Here is a 17838-nt window from a genome sequence, read left to right as displayed (position 1 = left end):
CCACGGCCGGTAATCTACCTATAGAAAACCGCTCGCAATAGCGGCCATCTTTTTTAATGAATAATGACATTTGTCATTTTTGGTTTCTTGCTGTGATTGGCTGCTGCAGGCGCAGGTAGCGTTTCCGCCATCTTGGGTAGTGATCGTGGTATTTTACACTTTGTTATTGTTTTGTTAGTCACCTTGTAGTGGCTTGTAGCTTGTTCGTACAGGTTCGGATCGAGTGAAGACGTGACGTGCTTATCCTCTCCGTTAATTCTGTATTTATGTATTTTGCTTCATACAAAATGTACGAGTGCTGTGTATGTAAAAGTTCACGACAGGACGCTATTTTACATCATTTTCCTCGCACTGAGAAAAGACTCATGAAGTGGTTAAAGTGTCTAAATCGTGATAATCTGAAAAGTTATCACCAGAAGAACTTTCAAACGTTTTTGTATGTCAAAAACACTTTGAAAAGAGTTTTATTACGCCGAAATCACGTCTCATAGGCAGTGCATATCCATCTTTGTTTACCGAAGACGAGATTTCCTCTGGAATACCATCACAGAACAATGCCGGTAAGTTTTAAGTACAGACTTTACTATAGCCTTCTAATCTCTACGTCCTAACACACTTTTAATATGAACTTAGCCCGTAGTTGCTTTGTAGAAATAAAATATTAATAACTATAACCGTCATCTAAGAAACAAATTCGCAATTGCCGACGTTGGTGTATCCAGCGTTAATAACTTATAACAATTTAAGTACGTACTTAATTTTAAAATTAAAGAAATAGTATTGAGTTTTGAATTGTTTGTTTATACCTGCATGTGTTAGTGTTTATACCCGGATGTGTCCTAGTCCGAAGGAATAACTTTTAATGTTATTAATATTAATTGTTTTATTTATTTTGCACTTACAGAAAACATGGATATTGATTTGGAGCATAGTTAATCGCGTAAAAGACACTTTGACCACACATACTTTCAAAGGGAACCACTAAAAGGTTAGTAATGCAGTTTGTATTACTGTAACATTTTCTAGTAAAACTGTTGAAATGGATTTATTGCATGTAAATTTATATTCTGACATATTGGCCCCTTTACTGGTACGATATTATAGTATGCGATAATATAGTATACATAATGCTTGTTGCGAATAAATAACAAGTTATTATTTTCAACTATCACCTATCACATTTATTTAACTCTCACTCATAAACACACAGAATACCAAAATACCTACATGAGAGACTTGCATAAAATTATAGTATGTAACGTGTCTCACGTTTCAGAAGTAAATGCCTCTAGCTCCAGTGAGTCTCAGAATGTGCCTGGCCCATTGCAAATTCCACCGCCTAAACAGGACTTAGGTAATGGAACTTTTTTGTTGGACTCAAGTTATAAGGGATAATTAAGGATTTAGCGGTGTGTCAACTTTTCATTTTTTACACAATTCTGAAGCAACTTGTACTTATAGACCATCATCAGTGAGTGTGGACAAATGGTGCTACAATCTCTCCCACAATACCTCGTTTATTGTAGATGTTAATTATGTATGTTTATTGTGATCTATTTTATAAACATCATCTATCTGTTTTATATGATGGAAACATCTTGTTTCTCAACAGTACCTAATTATTTTTCAGTTAATCCTGTAATCATTGAACCAGTGATGAATGAAGCATTTCAAGCCTCTGGTAAGTAATTTTGAGTTATTATTGTTGTATTATTACCACATGAATATGTTTGCAATGAACCTTTATTTACTCCATGCTGGATATGCAGAGGTCCTGAGTTTGTTCCCAGTTCAGACATTAATTTTCTTTGTATTATGTAACCTAGTATATTCTTCTAATAACCTTATGTATAGTCGAAAATAAATGTTTGGTTTTTCTCTTTGCAACTGCTCATTCAACAAACTTGTAACATACAACATAATATGTAAGTGTGCAGTTGCATATTGTTATAATGTTTTACATTCCATAGTACTTGACTTCATCATTCACTTTTGTGTTTTCCAGGCTTGGATACAGTCAGAATTGCTAAGGATCCGAAACCTATGAGAAGACGTTTAATCACGAAAGTAAAAGATTTGTCACCAACATGCAAAAGTATTTATAAAGAATACAAAAAGTCTAAACAGCAGGCCGATTTTCATCGAAGAGTTAAGAGAGCCCTTCAGTTTAATAAGAAAATGTCGTTTGAAAAATTAACAAATAAAATGAATCCTTATGCAAAAAAGCTTATGAGAATGCAAATTAATCTTTGTACAAGAACCAAGAAAGGTAGGCGATTCACAACCGAAGAAAAAATAATCAGTTTATCGATTATGAAGCAGAGCCCAAAATGTTATAAATTCTTGAAAAAAATTTTTATATTGCCCTCAAGGTACACACTTAATAAAATGGTGGCAAAACTAAATATTCATACAGGGATCAGTCTGCAAGTATTCAAATTGATGAAGAAGGAGGTTGGTAACATGCATTTTTATCTACATATTAGTATTACTTATGTGCTACAGCAAAGTTTAAGCAAATACATTGTTTTTAGATTGAAACCTAGGATGATAAAAAGAAGATGTGTTCGATCCTATTTGATGAGATGTCTTTAGAAAATATGTTAACTTTTGATAAAAATAGAGACTTAATCAATGGCTTGGTGGAACTTAAAGAAAAGAAAAACGATTATGCAGACCACGCTCTAGTATTCATGCTAAGAGGTGCTGTGTTCAAATGGCAGCAACCTGTGGTATACTATTTCTGTCAAGGAGCTACCAAAAGCGCAGAATTGAAAGAAATTTTAAGGGATGTTGTTTCGGCTGTGACTGGATGTGGATTGCAGCCGATTGCTATGATTTGTGATCAAGGTGCGGCGTTTCACTCGACTTTAAAAGGTTTTAAAGAAGATACAGCACATGAACAATTAATTTCAAATCAAGAACCAGGTTAGTCTAATTTTGCTGTCTGTATACTTTTTCATTCTTTTCCTATGATGTCAAGGAACAGAAGTAAACACTATTTTTCAAGATGCATGCTTGTTAATGAAGCTTTATGATCCCATTTTCTTTTTAAGTCTAAGGGCAAATTTTAACATTTTTAACAATTACCATAACTAACATACTTAATTTATATTAGTAATCCAATTATGTGTACACATACACATTTTGTACCTTTTTTATAATCATTTGTTTGAAAATATTTATGAATATTTCTTATTTTTTTATTATTGATTTGTATTCTTTGGTCATTTCTCAATTTATTTTGTTTTGTGTTTTTTAGATGGCACAGTCATTATAAATGGAGTGAATCTTCATAATATTTATGATCCACCACATCTGATAAAGGGTTTAAGAAACAACTTTTTAAACAAAGATATTCTTGCAAATGGAAAGATCTCCAAATGGCGTGATATTGTGGATGTATATGAAACAGACTGCAACCACACAGAAGCTAGACTCCTACATAAGTTAAACGATCAACATGTTATTCCAGAAAAGATTAAAAAGATGAAGGTGAGTTTATTTTAAATTTTAAAAACAACTATATTTCATTCATAAGAAAGCATTTAGCCAGATATACATAACATGCGACTGTATGAGTGAAATGACCGACTTAAGCCATGGTCATTGTGTCCGAATGGTTTTCCTAAATCCGCATTTCAGCAATAGCGTATTTTGGAAGTTATGTGTGGAATTGGATTTGAAAGTCACGAGTGCTATTCTACTCTGCTCTTTTTACTAATATGTACTAGTATGTTCAAATGCGTTGTGTTTTTATTTCCAGGTAAAAAATTGCGTGAAAGTATTCAGCAAAACTGTGTCTGCAGCATTGTCATATACAGCAAAGTTTTGTAAGTAGAATCCTATGTCTATTCTTATTACACTGTTCAGTTCAGGCTCTAAACATGGTTTTTTTTACATTTATATATTAGCTTATATTAGCTGTTAGACTATCTTTATTTATTAATTTGTACTCAATTTAATTTCAAAAAGATGCATGTTAATTTTCTGTTAGAAGAAATGGAAGAGAATGGTAACATAGTTTTTCTAACAAACATCCAAATCATTAATCTTCATTAAATATTGTACCCTGTATGAATTTTGTTATTTGGAAAGAACATGGATAATAAATGAATGATCTTAAATGTAAAAAAATAAATCCCAGGTTCTTCTTCTTTTAAATGTTATGGCCCCATTGAAGTAATTGATGATTTCGCCGATGTCAAGTTGAGGAACACACGCGTTTTTACTCAAAAATTTACTGGTGAATTTCGATAGAGGTTGCTATTGATTTTAATTATTTACTACTCATTAGATATATTAATAAAGGGTTATTTTTCAGCTCACTATGCAGATGGCAGACCAGTCAGTAACACTACAAAACACTGCAGACACTGTTTTGTTCTTCGACAAATTGTTTGACAGCGTCAATGGAGCTGCAATACGGTCAAAAAGAAAAGGAAAAATATTAAGAACAGCAGTAACGGAAAAATCACCTCATCACGAATTTTGGAGGGAATCAATAAAAAAATTGGAAGAAATCAGAAGAAACCAAATATGTCGATGCGAAAGGACACGAAAAGTCCGTGCCGTCATTGAAAAACTTTGTCATAACTTTAAGAAGTTATATGAAGCTGTGGCAGTTTTTCCAAAGTAAAGGGATTACAATAATGAGGCCTAGATATTTTAACTCCGATCCAATAGAGAATTTTTTCGGTCAAGTTAGGGCCTATAATTATAGAAATAATGACCCAAACTGCCACAGCTTTAACTGCACCTTTACATCATTACTAATAACTAGGATTATTAAATTCCATAATGAAACTTTTAATTGTGAGGATGATCTGGCGGACCAAGTGTTCAATTTACAATCATTATTCAAAGAACAAAAAGAAAATATTGAGCCTGATCATCCTAGGACTGAAAGCGTTGAAACTATTGTAGACCAGGCCCGTCGAGAACGTCTCAATGTTCACTCTCGGGCCTACACTGCTGGATGGGTAGTAAGAAAAATTTTAAATAAATTAAAAATAAACTGTGACTTATGCCTAAAAAATTTAACAAGTAATCAAACGCGTATTTACGACTGGATAAGACACAGGGAGTATACAACGTATAAAAACCGACTGAAATACCCATCCGAAGGAGCAGTGACGTGTTTCGGTACAGTAATCAGAGAAACAAATGAATACTTGGAACGCAACGCAAATAAACCGAATATTGCATATATTATTACAACGAATATTTTGTCCAATTATTCATTTGATTTCATAAACTGTGCCGAACATAAAACTATTCTACTTAATAGTTTTATTGCTTTCACTGTTCGATTTACAATTATGAATTGGCGCAGTACCATAAATAAAATTTTAAAAGGCACGGACATAGTCAGGTTAGCAAACCGCATTCTACCTCCAATGCAAAACAAAGCATTAGAACAATTTAAAAAGAAATTAAAAAATAAACGCCTTAACAAATATTGAGTTGTTTTATTTATTTTATTTTATCGTATTATTTTATATAAATGAACTGGACCCCCTAACCACCTTTTTTTTTTAAATTTGGATGTATACGTTCTGCTCCTTTGCAAGACATCGTCTACCTATTAAAAAAAAATGGAATGTCAGTCGACATTAGTATCACAGATTAAAAATAATTCTTACTACTGAAAAAAAAGTACTACAGTGAGCAGTCTGAACGTAGTTCACTAAGTAGTCTGTGGTAGGGACGTTTATCTCGTAGATAGGGCAGCTGCTTTACTTTATTTTTCTCCATCCTCTAAGCTCTTTATGATATGTCTATCTTTATGATCTCATTACTATGATAAAATAAGTTTCCCCGTTTTAAGAACAAGACTTGTTCTTATAATTTGGAAGTGGCTGAAACGCTAACCGCAAAAACCAAGAAAGAAGAGGAAAAAAAGTGAAAAAAAATGTGTCAAATAAACATCTAGAAAAAAAACATCTATTAAGTCAAGTCAGTCAAATTAGGTCATTACATTTGGTATAGATACGCGTTTAATACTGTATCTGGGAAGTTTAATTATAATGTTTAATAAAATTTACATATTTAAATAAAACTCCCGATCAAAACTTGATCAAAGAAACTGTATCCTGGATGCTATGATATTTCTTCTCGGACTTAACAGCGCATTTGAAACGTGTTATGGACATGGAGGAGGAACAGTGTTTGCACGAATGTGAAAGCTACTTTCAGAGTAATAATATTAAATTACTATTTAAAGACTGTATTGTACAGCTTTGCTTAAATAAGCCAGATAATCCTGTTACATTTCTGCGTCAATATTTCCAAAAGTTGGAGCGGGTAAGTTCTACGTGTTTGCTCCGAATCCAAAGTATTTCTTCGACCGAATCACGTTCGCATCAAGGAAATGATTATGTGTTAATTAGCACTGCGCTAGTTTTGCCAATACGTAATGCACATTATGCTAATATTTGATGGAAGTCTAGTGCGGCGACAATGTTGGAAAAATTAGTTACCAGCGAACAAGCTTGGAGACCTCTACTCTAGATTAGATTTAGATTAGATAATGACAAAATGTGCTATGACATTATAATATATCTAGCCTTCTGAATATCATACCTGTTTAGAATATTTTGCATGCCAATCAATCATATTATTAAAATTGATAGTCTAGTTACTTTGAAAATTGCAACAAAAAGGGGTGTTTTATATTACAGAAATTATTTTTATTTTGTTATTATGTAAGAAGAACCTTGTTGATAAACTTATATAATTTAGGTAATAATGGTAACAACACAAAATTATTTTTCACTTCTCAAGGTCTAAAAGTATGTCAGTATAACCTTACATAGCGGGAGTAAAGTGCATCCTTTAATTCATACCTTATGCTAATAATTTGTAGTATTGCAAGTTTTTTTGTTGTGAAATTTACAAAAAAAAGATACTTTTTTTCTAACTGCGCAATATTGTAGTTTTGAATCATCAGCTTTGTATATTAGTAAACTATATAAATGCAATAGAACTTCGGCGTATTTTCGAGAAAAAATATTTTATTGGCTATTAACTTCTTGAAAGGCACTACTACAAATTATTAGTAGTATATCAGATACCGATGAAGTTACGATATAATAATAATCCTAGGGGACTCAACATACCTTACTTTGTCACTGACATAATGCACTTAGAAATAGATTTTAATATCAGACATAACTCACGTATTTTGTAGAATGATTATGAATGAATGAATGAACTACTACACTAATACATATATTTTTTTAAATACCCACATATTGAAAATTGAGTTTTGAGCATTACCTTGTATGGACGGGCCCCAGTGTGTGGCGGCCTGACTAAATCCAATTTTTTTGTCAAAGTCAAAGTTTATATTTGCAAGAATAGAACAAATGTTGTTTAGTAGATTTTAATAAATTACTACTTTTTACCTGGCTTTATGTATATATAGTATAACTGAAATAGAGAACTCTGGAATATGGAACACTAGGTATATTTTCTGTAATTAACACTAAATGAGAAACTCTGACTAAGATGAGTGCATCACCCTGCGTAAATCTTATAAGTGCCAAACTATTTTTGTGTATTAATTTAATTTAGGAGTTCAATAACACCTTTGACGCTTTTTTACATAAAAAGATACAAAAAAAAACAAAAAATATCCTTTTGATGAAAGGTCAAAGTCGAAGTCACTAATAACAGTCTTAGGGTCGTATTCCAGAACTCTACTAAATGCTCAAGTCAGGATTTGAGCAGACTTGAGTATGATTTGAAGCACTGGAAATACGACACTAATGGCAAGGACTTGAGTATGATTTCTAGTGCTTTGAATCATACTCAAGTTCTGACTTGAGCATTGAGTAGAGTTCTAGAATACGACACTTTAAGTTACTTGTTTTCTGTACTCTTGTGATTCGACTAAATTATGTTTGATAGTAAAGCGTAAACCAAGTTTGACTGTAGCGAAAGTGTGCCTTTTCATTCTGTGTTTGGTATCTAGGAACAGGTAAAAGCGGCGGCGGCGGCGCAGGCTGCGTCCGAAGGCGAGGCAGACGGTGAGCTATCGCCGCTGCCGTTGCCCGGTGGACAACCGCCTCGCCGCCGCGGCGCCATTAGCGCAGAGCCTGTCACTGAAGAAGATGCGACTAGTTATGTTAAAAAGGTAACAAAGAAATATAAAATATACAAACAATTTACATAGGGCGCACTACAAGTTTCCGGAACTGGCCACTTACATAAACAATATTTAAATAGTAATTACAACATTTGAAAATGGAACTCTTTGGCTGTAGAATACGGTTTGTTTCATCTGACTGTCACTTATTTTTACATTGTGGCGTCGAAATTGGTTATCTACATCACCGTGGATTTAATTCGTGAAAATTTTCGTAGTAAGATTTTCTACGACTTTAAATATAAATGAACAGTTCAGCGGAGCTTCGCTCGGCTTCAAACGGCTTCAAACGGCTTTTGGTGATGAAGTACCACACAAGACGACTATTTACAACTGGTTTGCAGAATTTCGTGATGGTCGCCCGTCCACTGCTGTGAACAACAAAAACATCGATTCTGTGCGCCGTATGATCAAAACAGACAGGCATGTGACATACCATGAGATTCGGGCATCTTTAGGTATGGGCATGAGTCAAGTACAATCAATATTACACAAACATGTAGGTGTGAAAAAGCTGTGTTCTCGCTGGATCTGGATGGTGAATCTCAGTGACGAATTTCGTGATGGTCGCCCGTCCACTGCTGTGAATAACAAAAACATCGATGCTGTGCGCCGCGTGTGTACGTATTTTTTTAATAAAACTGAACTCGTGGCTACTGTTGCTTTGGAGAATCGTTGTACCGTGAATAGTGATTGTTACACGATCATTTGTTTGCTGGAAGTTATTGACAAACTCCGTAAAAATAACCGTAAACGCCCTATCATCTTGCACCACGATAATGCCAGTTCTCACATGGCCAGACAGACAAATGAAATTTTTGAAGGTGAACAACGTTGACCTTATGAGCCATCACTCGTACAGTCCCGACCTGGCACCTTGTGTTTTTTATTTATTTGCAAAAATTAAGAACCAGTTACGCGGTCAACGATTTTCATCACCTGAAGAGGCTGTCGAAGAGTATGAAAAATAAGTTTCAGAGATTGTCACGGAGGAGTGGCATAAATGTTTTCAAAATGGGTTCCTTCGTATGAATAAGTGCATTACGCTAATGGAGAATATTTTGAGAAACAATAAATTCATTTCTGACCATTTATAGTGTTTTTTTCTTATTCATTCCGGAAACTTATAGTGCGCCCCACGTATCAGTAGAAGATTATAATAATTTAAGAAGTTGTAACTTTTACTTTTTTTTACCACTTGAGTCAACCCTGTCACAAAAAATTAAGTGCATTTATCCTATAAACACTGTGTCTAGTTTTTTGGTAATTCTTACAAAATCTCGAAATTCTTGTCCTTTTTTAGGTTTATATAAAAAAGGTATTTAATTCTTGCCGTAAAATTAATATTTAATATCAAATTATAATTCAATTGTTACTAATGTCTACATAAAATATTGATTAGTCTATTAAATATACACATAAAAATATCCCCAAAATCATTCCCTCGCTATGTCCCAAATTCCATAATCAAACATGTTCTGTGCTTTAAATCAACACATTTAACAAAAATAACCTTTAAATTTTAAATTTTCGATGAAATAAAATATGATATTGCAAAATTAAAGCTATTCTATATATAAAAAATCATTCCCTCACACGTTTACCTTCATTCGATTTGTGAACGCATTTTTAATTTTTGGTAAATGCATTTTGTTAGTTTTTGAAAGTTAACAGCACTGTAAACGTTTCAAAATGACGAAATTCAACTTACGTATGTAAAATGTTCCTACTATGAAAAGATTTAAATTTAAAATTCTAATAGTTACGTTTTTGACAGTCATTCCCTCACATCATATAAAACGAAGTTAAGCATTTGATTTTATTTATTAATTATTCACTCAGACGAGTTATTGGATATATATATCCAATATTTTATTTTAATTGATTTGAACAAACATATAAAGCCCATGTGTATATTTCCAGGTGGTGCCAAAAGACTACAAAACCATGGGTGCTTTGTCGCGAGCAATAGCATCCAACGTATTATTCACACATCTGGACGAATCCGAGCGTGCCGACATGTTTGACGCTATGTTCCCAGTTCAATGTCTTCCTGGAGAAACCGTCATCAGACAAGGCGATGAAGGTGACAACTTCTACATCATAGACTCTGGTGAAGTTGAGGTAATAATTGTGGTAAATAGAGCAGGACTAATAGCTAATAAAAAAATATCAAAATAAAAATATGACAGAGGCTTATTATACATTTTTTCGATTTCATTTGGTTTAATTATAATTTAATTGCACAACCTCTTTGTTAATATTATTCTTTACATAAATGAATCCCAACAAATGGGCAACACTCACTGACGTTTATACAGGTGATTTTTTTATCACTAGTTAAATTTTAAAATTATGGTTGTTGATGCAAATACAATATACGTGTGTTTTTATTTTAATATCACCCAGTACTAAAATGTTGCTGTGGTCATACATTTTATTCTCAAAAAATACCAAATACGGGACATAAACTTTGGTCGAGGTTTTCTCCAAAACTATTGTAGTGAGACTCATGGGAGTTTTACTCATTCGAAATGAAACGCTATCTCTAATTCTTTTGTTAACAGGGACATGTCCAATTTTAGGGGTAAAAAAACACTATCCCGGATTCCATTCTCGATAGGACCAATTTGAGAGACTTGAGACCAGATAATTAGTGTGGTTGTCTGGTACATTATTATTATCTAGCATACATCCGTGTCGTGCTTCCGCCGGAAGTTCGAAAAGGTTTTCGTATTGATGGACGGTGTATTTCCATTCGTTCGCCTTCTTAGTGTGTTGTATTGACTAGGTAGCCAAATATTTGAAACAACATATGTGAAAATTTGACGTATCAATTTTTTTCAAAAATGGAGTCTGAATGATAACCTAATGCGTAGAAAAAATTTGGCTACTGATAAAAAAGTCAGCCTGTATGAACGAGAAATTCCGCAATCATGGTTTAGTTTATAATTTGATTGAATTCAGTGCAGTGCAACAAACTCTTCGTTATTATTGAGAGTCAAGTGATTATTAAATTTAAAATTCATATTTACAGTATTCATAAAGTAAAATAATCACAGTTAGTAATTTCATCGTCAAAGACAGGAAGGGAGCAATGGAGGATTTTTGGGGACACCTTTGCCCAACAGTGAACATAATATAGGTTCAGTTATTTTACTTAAAAAAAATATTTTAGGAAAAATACGAACGTGTTGTGTTTTTTATGTTCCCAACTCGCTGATAAAGACCATTTCCGTTTTTAATTTCCCACCTTTAGACTACTAAAGACATTCCAGATGGTAGGCTTTTTGTAAAGAGCAAGCCACAAATGATGGATTTTTAATAGTAATGAAACCATAAAGGTGTTAGTGAATGGAGAACCAGTGACGACGATAGGCGAAGGAGGCAGTTTCGGTGAACTTGCGCTCATCTACGGGACACCGCGTGCGGCCACAGTACGTGCGCGAACCACGCTCAAGCTTTGGGGGCTCGACCGTGACTCCTACCGCCGAATTCTTATGGGCTCCACTATCAGAAAGAGGCGCATGTATGATGAGTTCCTCTCTCGAGTCTCCATATTAGGTAAGAAAATTTTATTTTACTTACTTACTATACATTGAGCAACATTTTTTTACCTATATGAATGTTGCATAAATTGCCCCATATAGCGTTGTGTTGTTTTAATTAGAAATTACCTTTTACTATTGTTTTTTACATGTGATTTATAACATTTCAGAAAGCTTGGAAAAGTGGGAGCGTCTGACGGTCGCAGACGCTTTGGAACCCGTATCTTTCAATGACGGGGAAACCATTGTACGTCAAGGAGAGCCTGGCAATGACTTTTACATTATTGTTGAAGGTACGGCTAAAAAAAACCTTCTCAAGGCACCTGTCTAACATAACAACCAAGTACTACTACCCTCGTGGCCGAACGGTTACCATGCTGGACTGCCACGCAGAGGTCCCGGGTTGGGTTCCCAGGCCGGGAGAAATATTTGTATGGCCTACATTTATTTCTCTCGTGAGTTTGGGCGTAATTTGTGGTTGTCTGCCTGTGTGTGTGTCCATGGCACTCGCGATACAGAGTTTCCCTAGTAAGTGTTATGTGTGTAATGAGTGTTTAAAAAAAAACTACTACTTTGCTATATCAAGCCAACCAATGTATCTTTAAAATCAACCAATGATAATAATAAGTTATATTTATCAGACAACAGTCCAGTAAAGAATGTGATTCTCAAAAACCATGTCAGTAAAAATTTAAAAAAATAAAAATAAAAATACTGTTGAAATATAAATTATGCTTCATACCCGAGGCGAAAAAAGTTGCTGCATAGAAGGCGAATTACATCTACTGACATTGGTTTCCAATATAGGGTTGGAGCTGGCACGCAACTTGCAGAGCAATGAGGCTGACTTTTTACGCATACTGGCATAAAAGACATCTGTATGTGCCAGCGCAAACATGCCTGACGCACTGCAGAAACATGGCAGCCCCAACAACATTCGAAAACCTTTGCTTTGTTGTATTGCACTTAAAGGGTGCTGGTTGGTGGATGGTTTTAAGCGAATAGTCGGTCCAAAAGCTGCACGTGTAGAAAACTTGACAGTATGCTTTAAAAAGCAGGATTTTTACTGCGCGCAAACCTTCGTACCACCATTTTACATCTGACCACCATCGCCCTACATTCCCTCTCAATATCCATGTGGTCCCTGACATTGTCGGTGACAAAATGGTCTAGGTACTTATATTGATAGACCCGCTGAAGTTCAACATTGTTTACCTTAAAAGTGGAACATAGCTCGATAGTTTGCGCCCGACCGCAGACCAAAGACCAACACGCCTTTTTTGGCATTATACGTCAATCCACCTGATTTGATGTACTCATACGTATGCGAGACTACCTCAAGCGATCTGGCTGTTGGCTCAGCAGGACCATGTCGTTCGAGTCGTATACATATATAAAAAAAAGGTACAAAAATATGTCTTGCAACAGGCACAGCAGTAGTTCTGCAGCAACGTAGCGGACAGGCAGAAGGTGCGGCAGTAGAGGTGGGGCGCCTGGGCCCCTCGGATTACTTCGGCGAAATCGCGCTATTGTTGGATCGCCCACGCGCTGCAACTGTACGCGCCGCTGGCCCGCTTAAATGTGTCAAGCTTGATCGTGCTAGGTACCTCCGAAATTATTATTTTCATTTGTACATTTTTATCTGTATTACAAAGAACAATGGCAAAATCATAGTTAAAAGAATCGTTAGCGTCTTTAAATGTCTTACTTACAAATATTAATAAAATAAATTCATTACATTTTTCAAATTATAATAGCGGCCCATCTAAATCTGGAAATAAAATCATATATAACAGAAATTATAATGACTATCGAATTGTTAGGTTTTCGCGGTTGTTACATATAGGAAATGAAACTATTTTTCCGGATTTAAATCGCGTATATTTGTCATTCATGACTGTACCACCTCAGTCAACCGTGACCATGAGACCTGTAAAGGGTCCGATACGTTAGTTTATTTGAAGAAACAAACCATTATTTATATATCCACAACTATCAGTTTCTTTACGTTGAGCGACATCTAGCCACCAAAAAAGGAATTTCAGTACTTACTTATGGATATAGTCCACATTTAGTTCACGTAATATCAAATATACTGATTCGACCCATTTGTAATAAGCTAATAAAAGATTAACTACTTCATTACAATAAAATAAAGTCGATAATTTCTTCTCCAAAATGTCACGCGACAAAATGATAAAACTGACTAAAAAGTTCCCAAAATCAGGGATAGACGACACGTCTCACAAAAAAATAATTCGTGTCTGAGTTACTAGTGCGATAGTTGGTGGTATGTTATTATTATTTTTCGGCTTCTATTCTTTCTCTCTCAACTCTGTTTAAGGCTTCTGTAGATTATTTTAATATTATATATATCGAATATATTTTATTCTATTACCTATGTAACACATAACCTCCAAAACTTCAAACTGAATCTGAATCTCTAATTCCTGTCTTCGCAGAATAGTAAACCCAAAACAGAAGTTGTTCAGGAATTTCAACTCTATATTTTCACATATTTACATACAATATTTTATTTTATTTTATTTTCATTATATGGTACAACAACAGATAACCGACTACAAATAATACTAGAACTATTACATATATATAACATTATAAATCTGACATCCAATTATAATTGTACACAACATTTATATTATAATAAATTACAATATAAAAGGACAGACGTTAAAAGTTTAAGTTTAAGTTATTTTTTGCCAATACTAGTAAACAGTGTTGTTTTGAAGCATTCAAAAGTACAGAAAAAAATGTCATGGTGGGAACATATGCTATTATATGATCGACACATTCTGCACAATGGTCCATTCTGTGAAACATTATTTTTTGTAAGAGGTACACTAAACAACTGCGGAGTACGTATAGAACGAGTAGGTACCCTAAAACACAGGTGTTCGATCAACTGAGAATCCATGGCAGAATTAACAATTTTGTGCAAAATACATAAGTCTGACACTTGCCTACGATCCTCAAGACTGATCATGCCAAATTTGCACAAGCGATCACTGTAATTCGGCAGCTTACGTCGCAGTCCAAACTTTGCACTAAGACATCTCAAGAATCGTCGTTGAACAGACTCAATTCTTTCAATGTGGACATTGTATATAGGACACCAAACGGGCGCGCAGTATTCCAAAATACTTCTTACCAAACAATTATACAATAATATTAATGAGGCTGAATTTCGGAATGGTTTAGTGTTACGGAGGATAAAGGATAACGACCTATGTGCTTTATTGCACATGTAGTCGTAATGGGACCTAAACGACAGGACTGTATCAAACATGACACCCAAGTCCTTAACAATGGCTTCTTATTTTTGGTGAAAGTGATTACCTGACACTTTTTAGTATTGAGAATCATACAGTTGTTGTTGCACCACTTTGTTATCGTGTCAAGATCTATTTGAAGAGCCAAACAATCCTTCAAGGAATCAACTCGACAGAAAATCTTGATGTCGTCAGCATATGCAAGACAATCACTCTTAATCGTGTTCAAAAGGTCATTAATGAAAGCTATGAATAGTAAAGGACCAAGATTTGATCCTTGAGGCACACCAGACATCGCAACGAATGGAACAGACTCAAATCCACTCAGGGCCACCAGTTGGGAACGGTTCATAAGATAAGACGAGAGCCAGCGGTGGAGATTACCGTGAATACCAAGGTGATATAACTTAGAAAGCAAAATTGTATGATTAACATGGTCGAATGCTTTTGAGAAATCCAAATAAACCACGTCAACCTGACACCTATCATTAAATGCATCGCAGAGGTAAGTCATGTAAGCAAGTAAATTTGAAGTAGTTGAGCGGCCAGAAATAAACCCGTGTTGATTCGAACTGAGCAGATGCTTAAGGTGTTTATAAAGATGAATGTATACTAAGCTCTCAAATATTTTAGCAAACCAACTCAGAATACTAATAGGCCTATAATTAGTGACATTGGCTCTATCACCAGACTTATAAATAGGTGTAATCCTTGTGATCTTCCACAGTGAAGGAAACACGCCACTAGATAAGCACATATTATAAATAATAGTTAATTGTTTCACGAGAGCCGAAGCACAAAGACGAATAAAAACCGGTGGAAAGCTATCCGGACCGGCGCTTTTTGAGATATCAATACTCCTAAGTTTATTCATGACGAGCTCAGATGACAATGAAAGCTTAAATGTTGACAAATTAGACGGAGAAAATTCAGGGGTATATGTCGAATTATTTTGGGCCCCATAAACTGATGAGAAGTAATCAGCAAAGAAGCCCACTATGTCACCACCACTATCAGACTCGCGGTCATTATATCGCATTCGCTTTGGGTACATGTTTGTTACCCTTTTACATTTGGTGTAACGCCAGAAAGCTTTAATATTTACTGATAAATTAGTCTCAATACGATCAATATAATAATCCCTCAAACATTTCTCCAGTACAATTTTCACCCTCGTTCTCAGCATTGAAAAGGTGTCGTAGTCACGGGGATTACCATGCTGTTAGAAACGATGGTGGTATTTATGTTTGTTTTGAATCAACCCAATCAGATTTTTTGTAAACCAAACTGGGTACCCCTTCTTACGTGTCTTGGTTCTAGGTGTATGCTTTTCAATAATCTCATAGATAATGTTATAAAATGTATGCACAAATTCATCACAATTACATTCATCAGTTAATGCTAAACGATCCCAATCAATTGATGATAGCTCATCCATGCAACTCGCGATATTAGTTTTATAAAAGCATAGTTTACTGCATACTGACCTAGTAATCTCTAGTAGTGAGCTTTTATCGACAAATGTTACTTCTAATTTTCTCTCAGATACTGTTCGAGGTTATTTAATCTAGTACACAGCTGAGTAGAATTCGTCGCGGCAACGAACACTCCTAAATTTGGCCACTATTGTCTTCGGAAACTTGCTATCTTTGTTTAGCTTGGCAACTCTCACACAGCCAACTATGTCGCCGTCATTCAATTGGTGTCCAATAAATTGCGAGCATTGTTGTAACACATTTGTTAAATTTTCCGAACGAAATTCAGGGACACCATGTAACTCTAAGGTATTTTCTCTCAGGTACTGTTCGAGGTTATTTAATCTATTTTCCAGACCGTGAACTGTGCACTGGAGGAGCTGGTTAGCACCTTTTAGTTGGGTATTATCTTTGACTAATGTATCAATAGTGAGTTTAAAATCATCATGCTTGATGGATATCAGTCTTGATGGTAGAGAGCTCTTTGTTTAGTAATATACAACAAATATACAAAAGTAATATACAAATTATGTCAACAAAAATTTATATTGGAGTTTGCCATTGTCCTTTTGTCTTTGTTTGCCATCTAATAAACAAATTCATAACACATACCACACCATATTAGTATGGCTAGATCCAGATTACAACTTTTTGAATATTATTCTCAATTTAATATAATTATTTAAATTGCAGGTTTGAGAGAGTGCTGGGTCTCTGTGCTGACATCCTAAAACGTAACATTGCGCAGTATAACAGTTTCGTGTCTCTGTCCGTCTAATAACTGTTCCTAACCCCTGGGGTTATTAGTCCACAAATAGACTGATAACAATATTTTCTACCACATTTGATAAACATAAGACTAAACAGTCGAACTGAACATGCTTAGGAGTGCCAGTTAATTGTTACTATTTACTTCAAAAGACTAGAAGTTTAAGTGTTAATTTTAAATCATAGGTCCATAGTTAATTTATTTTCATTAAATAACAGGTTTAGGATGTGCAATTATTATTTCTGTGAAGTAAATTGTAGCTAATGTTATTGTAATATTTTGTTTTGTTATATGTCATATTTTACTTACTTATTATTTTATAAGTCAATTATTGTGAAAAATATAATAAGTATTGCTTTATCTGTATTTGATGAAATTTGCACATGAATAAACTTTTAATAAAATTTTCTGCAAAATAATTATTCCATCAAATTAGACATATTACTATATTATACAGGTGTCTATTAAGTCGACGTCAAGCCGGAACAAGGATGTGATGGGGGTCATGGTTTACAAAAAGTCCGCTATGATACTATTTTCACTATTACACTATATATTCTCAACGGTTTTTTTATTTCAAGATTTTTGCCTTTTGAAAATTGAA

At 34.5% G+C, this 17838-nt stretch overlaps 1 protein-coding gene and 1 long non-coding RNA gene across 4 annotated transcripts; both read left to right on the top strand.

Moving 5' to 3' along the window:
• Positions 1–919: 919 nt before the first annotated feature.
• Positions 920–2151, top strand: LOC113228029. The gene is made up of 4 exons (XR_003310257.1): positions 920–988; positions 1277–1354; positions 1631–1681; positions 2006–2151. It is a non-coding gene; the product is annotated as an uncharacterized LOC113228029 (long non-coding RNA).
• A 3550-nt stretch (positions 2152–5701) lies between these two features.
• Positions 5702–17744, top strand: LOC113227940 (cAMP-dependent protein kinase type I regulatory subunit). 3 transcript variants are annotated; one of them, XM_026461047.1, is made up of 8 exons: positions 5702–6306; positions 7979–8140; positions 10076–10276; positions 11497–11716; positions 11871–11993; positions 13129–13303; positions 16789–16848; positions 17159–17744. In XM_026461047.1, exons 1-7 carry the CDS (start codon positions 6148–6150, stop codon positions 16826–16828), a joined length of 1080 nt encoding a protein of 359 aa, XP_026316832.1. In that variant the 5' UTR covers positions 5702–6147; the 3' UTR covers positions 16829–16848; positions 17159–17744. The 3 variants fall into 3 exon arrangements, with proteins under 3 accessions (XP_026316832.1, XP_026316831.1, XP_026316830.1); XM_026461046.1 differs by having other exon boundaries at positions 16789–16867; XM_026461045.1 differs by lacking the exon at positions 16789–16848 and having other exon boundaries at positions 5714–6306; positions 17159–17732.
• Positions 17745–17838: the final 94 nt, after the last annotated feature.

Source organism: Hyposmocoma kahamanoa, unplaced genomic scaffold, assembly GCF_003589595.1.
Source record: "Hyposmocoma kahamanoa isolate Upper Pololo Valley unplaced genomic scaffold, ASM358959v1 220, whole genome shotgun sequence".
NCBI classification, from domain to species: Eukaryota; Metazoa; Arthropoda; class Insecta; order Lepidoptera; family Cosmopterigidae; genus Hyposmocoma; species Hyposmocoma kahamanoa.
This window is presented reverse-complemented; position numbering and strand designations above follow the sequence as displayed.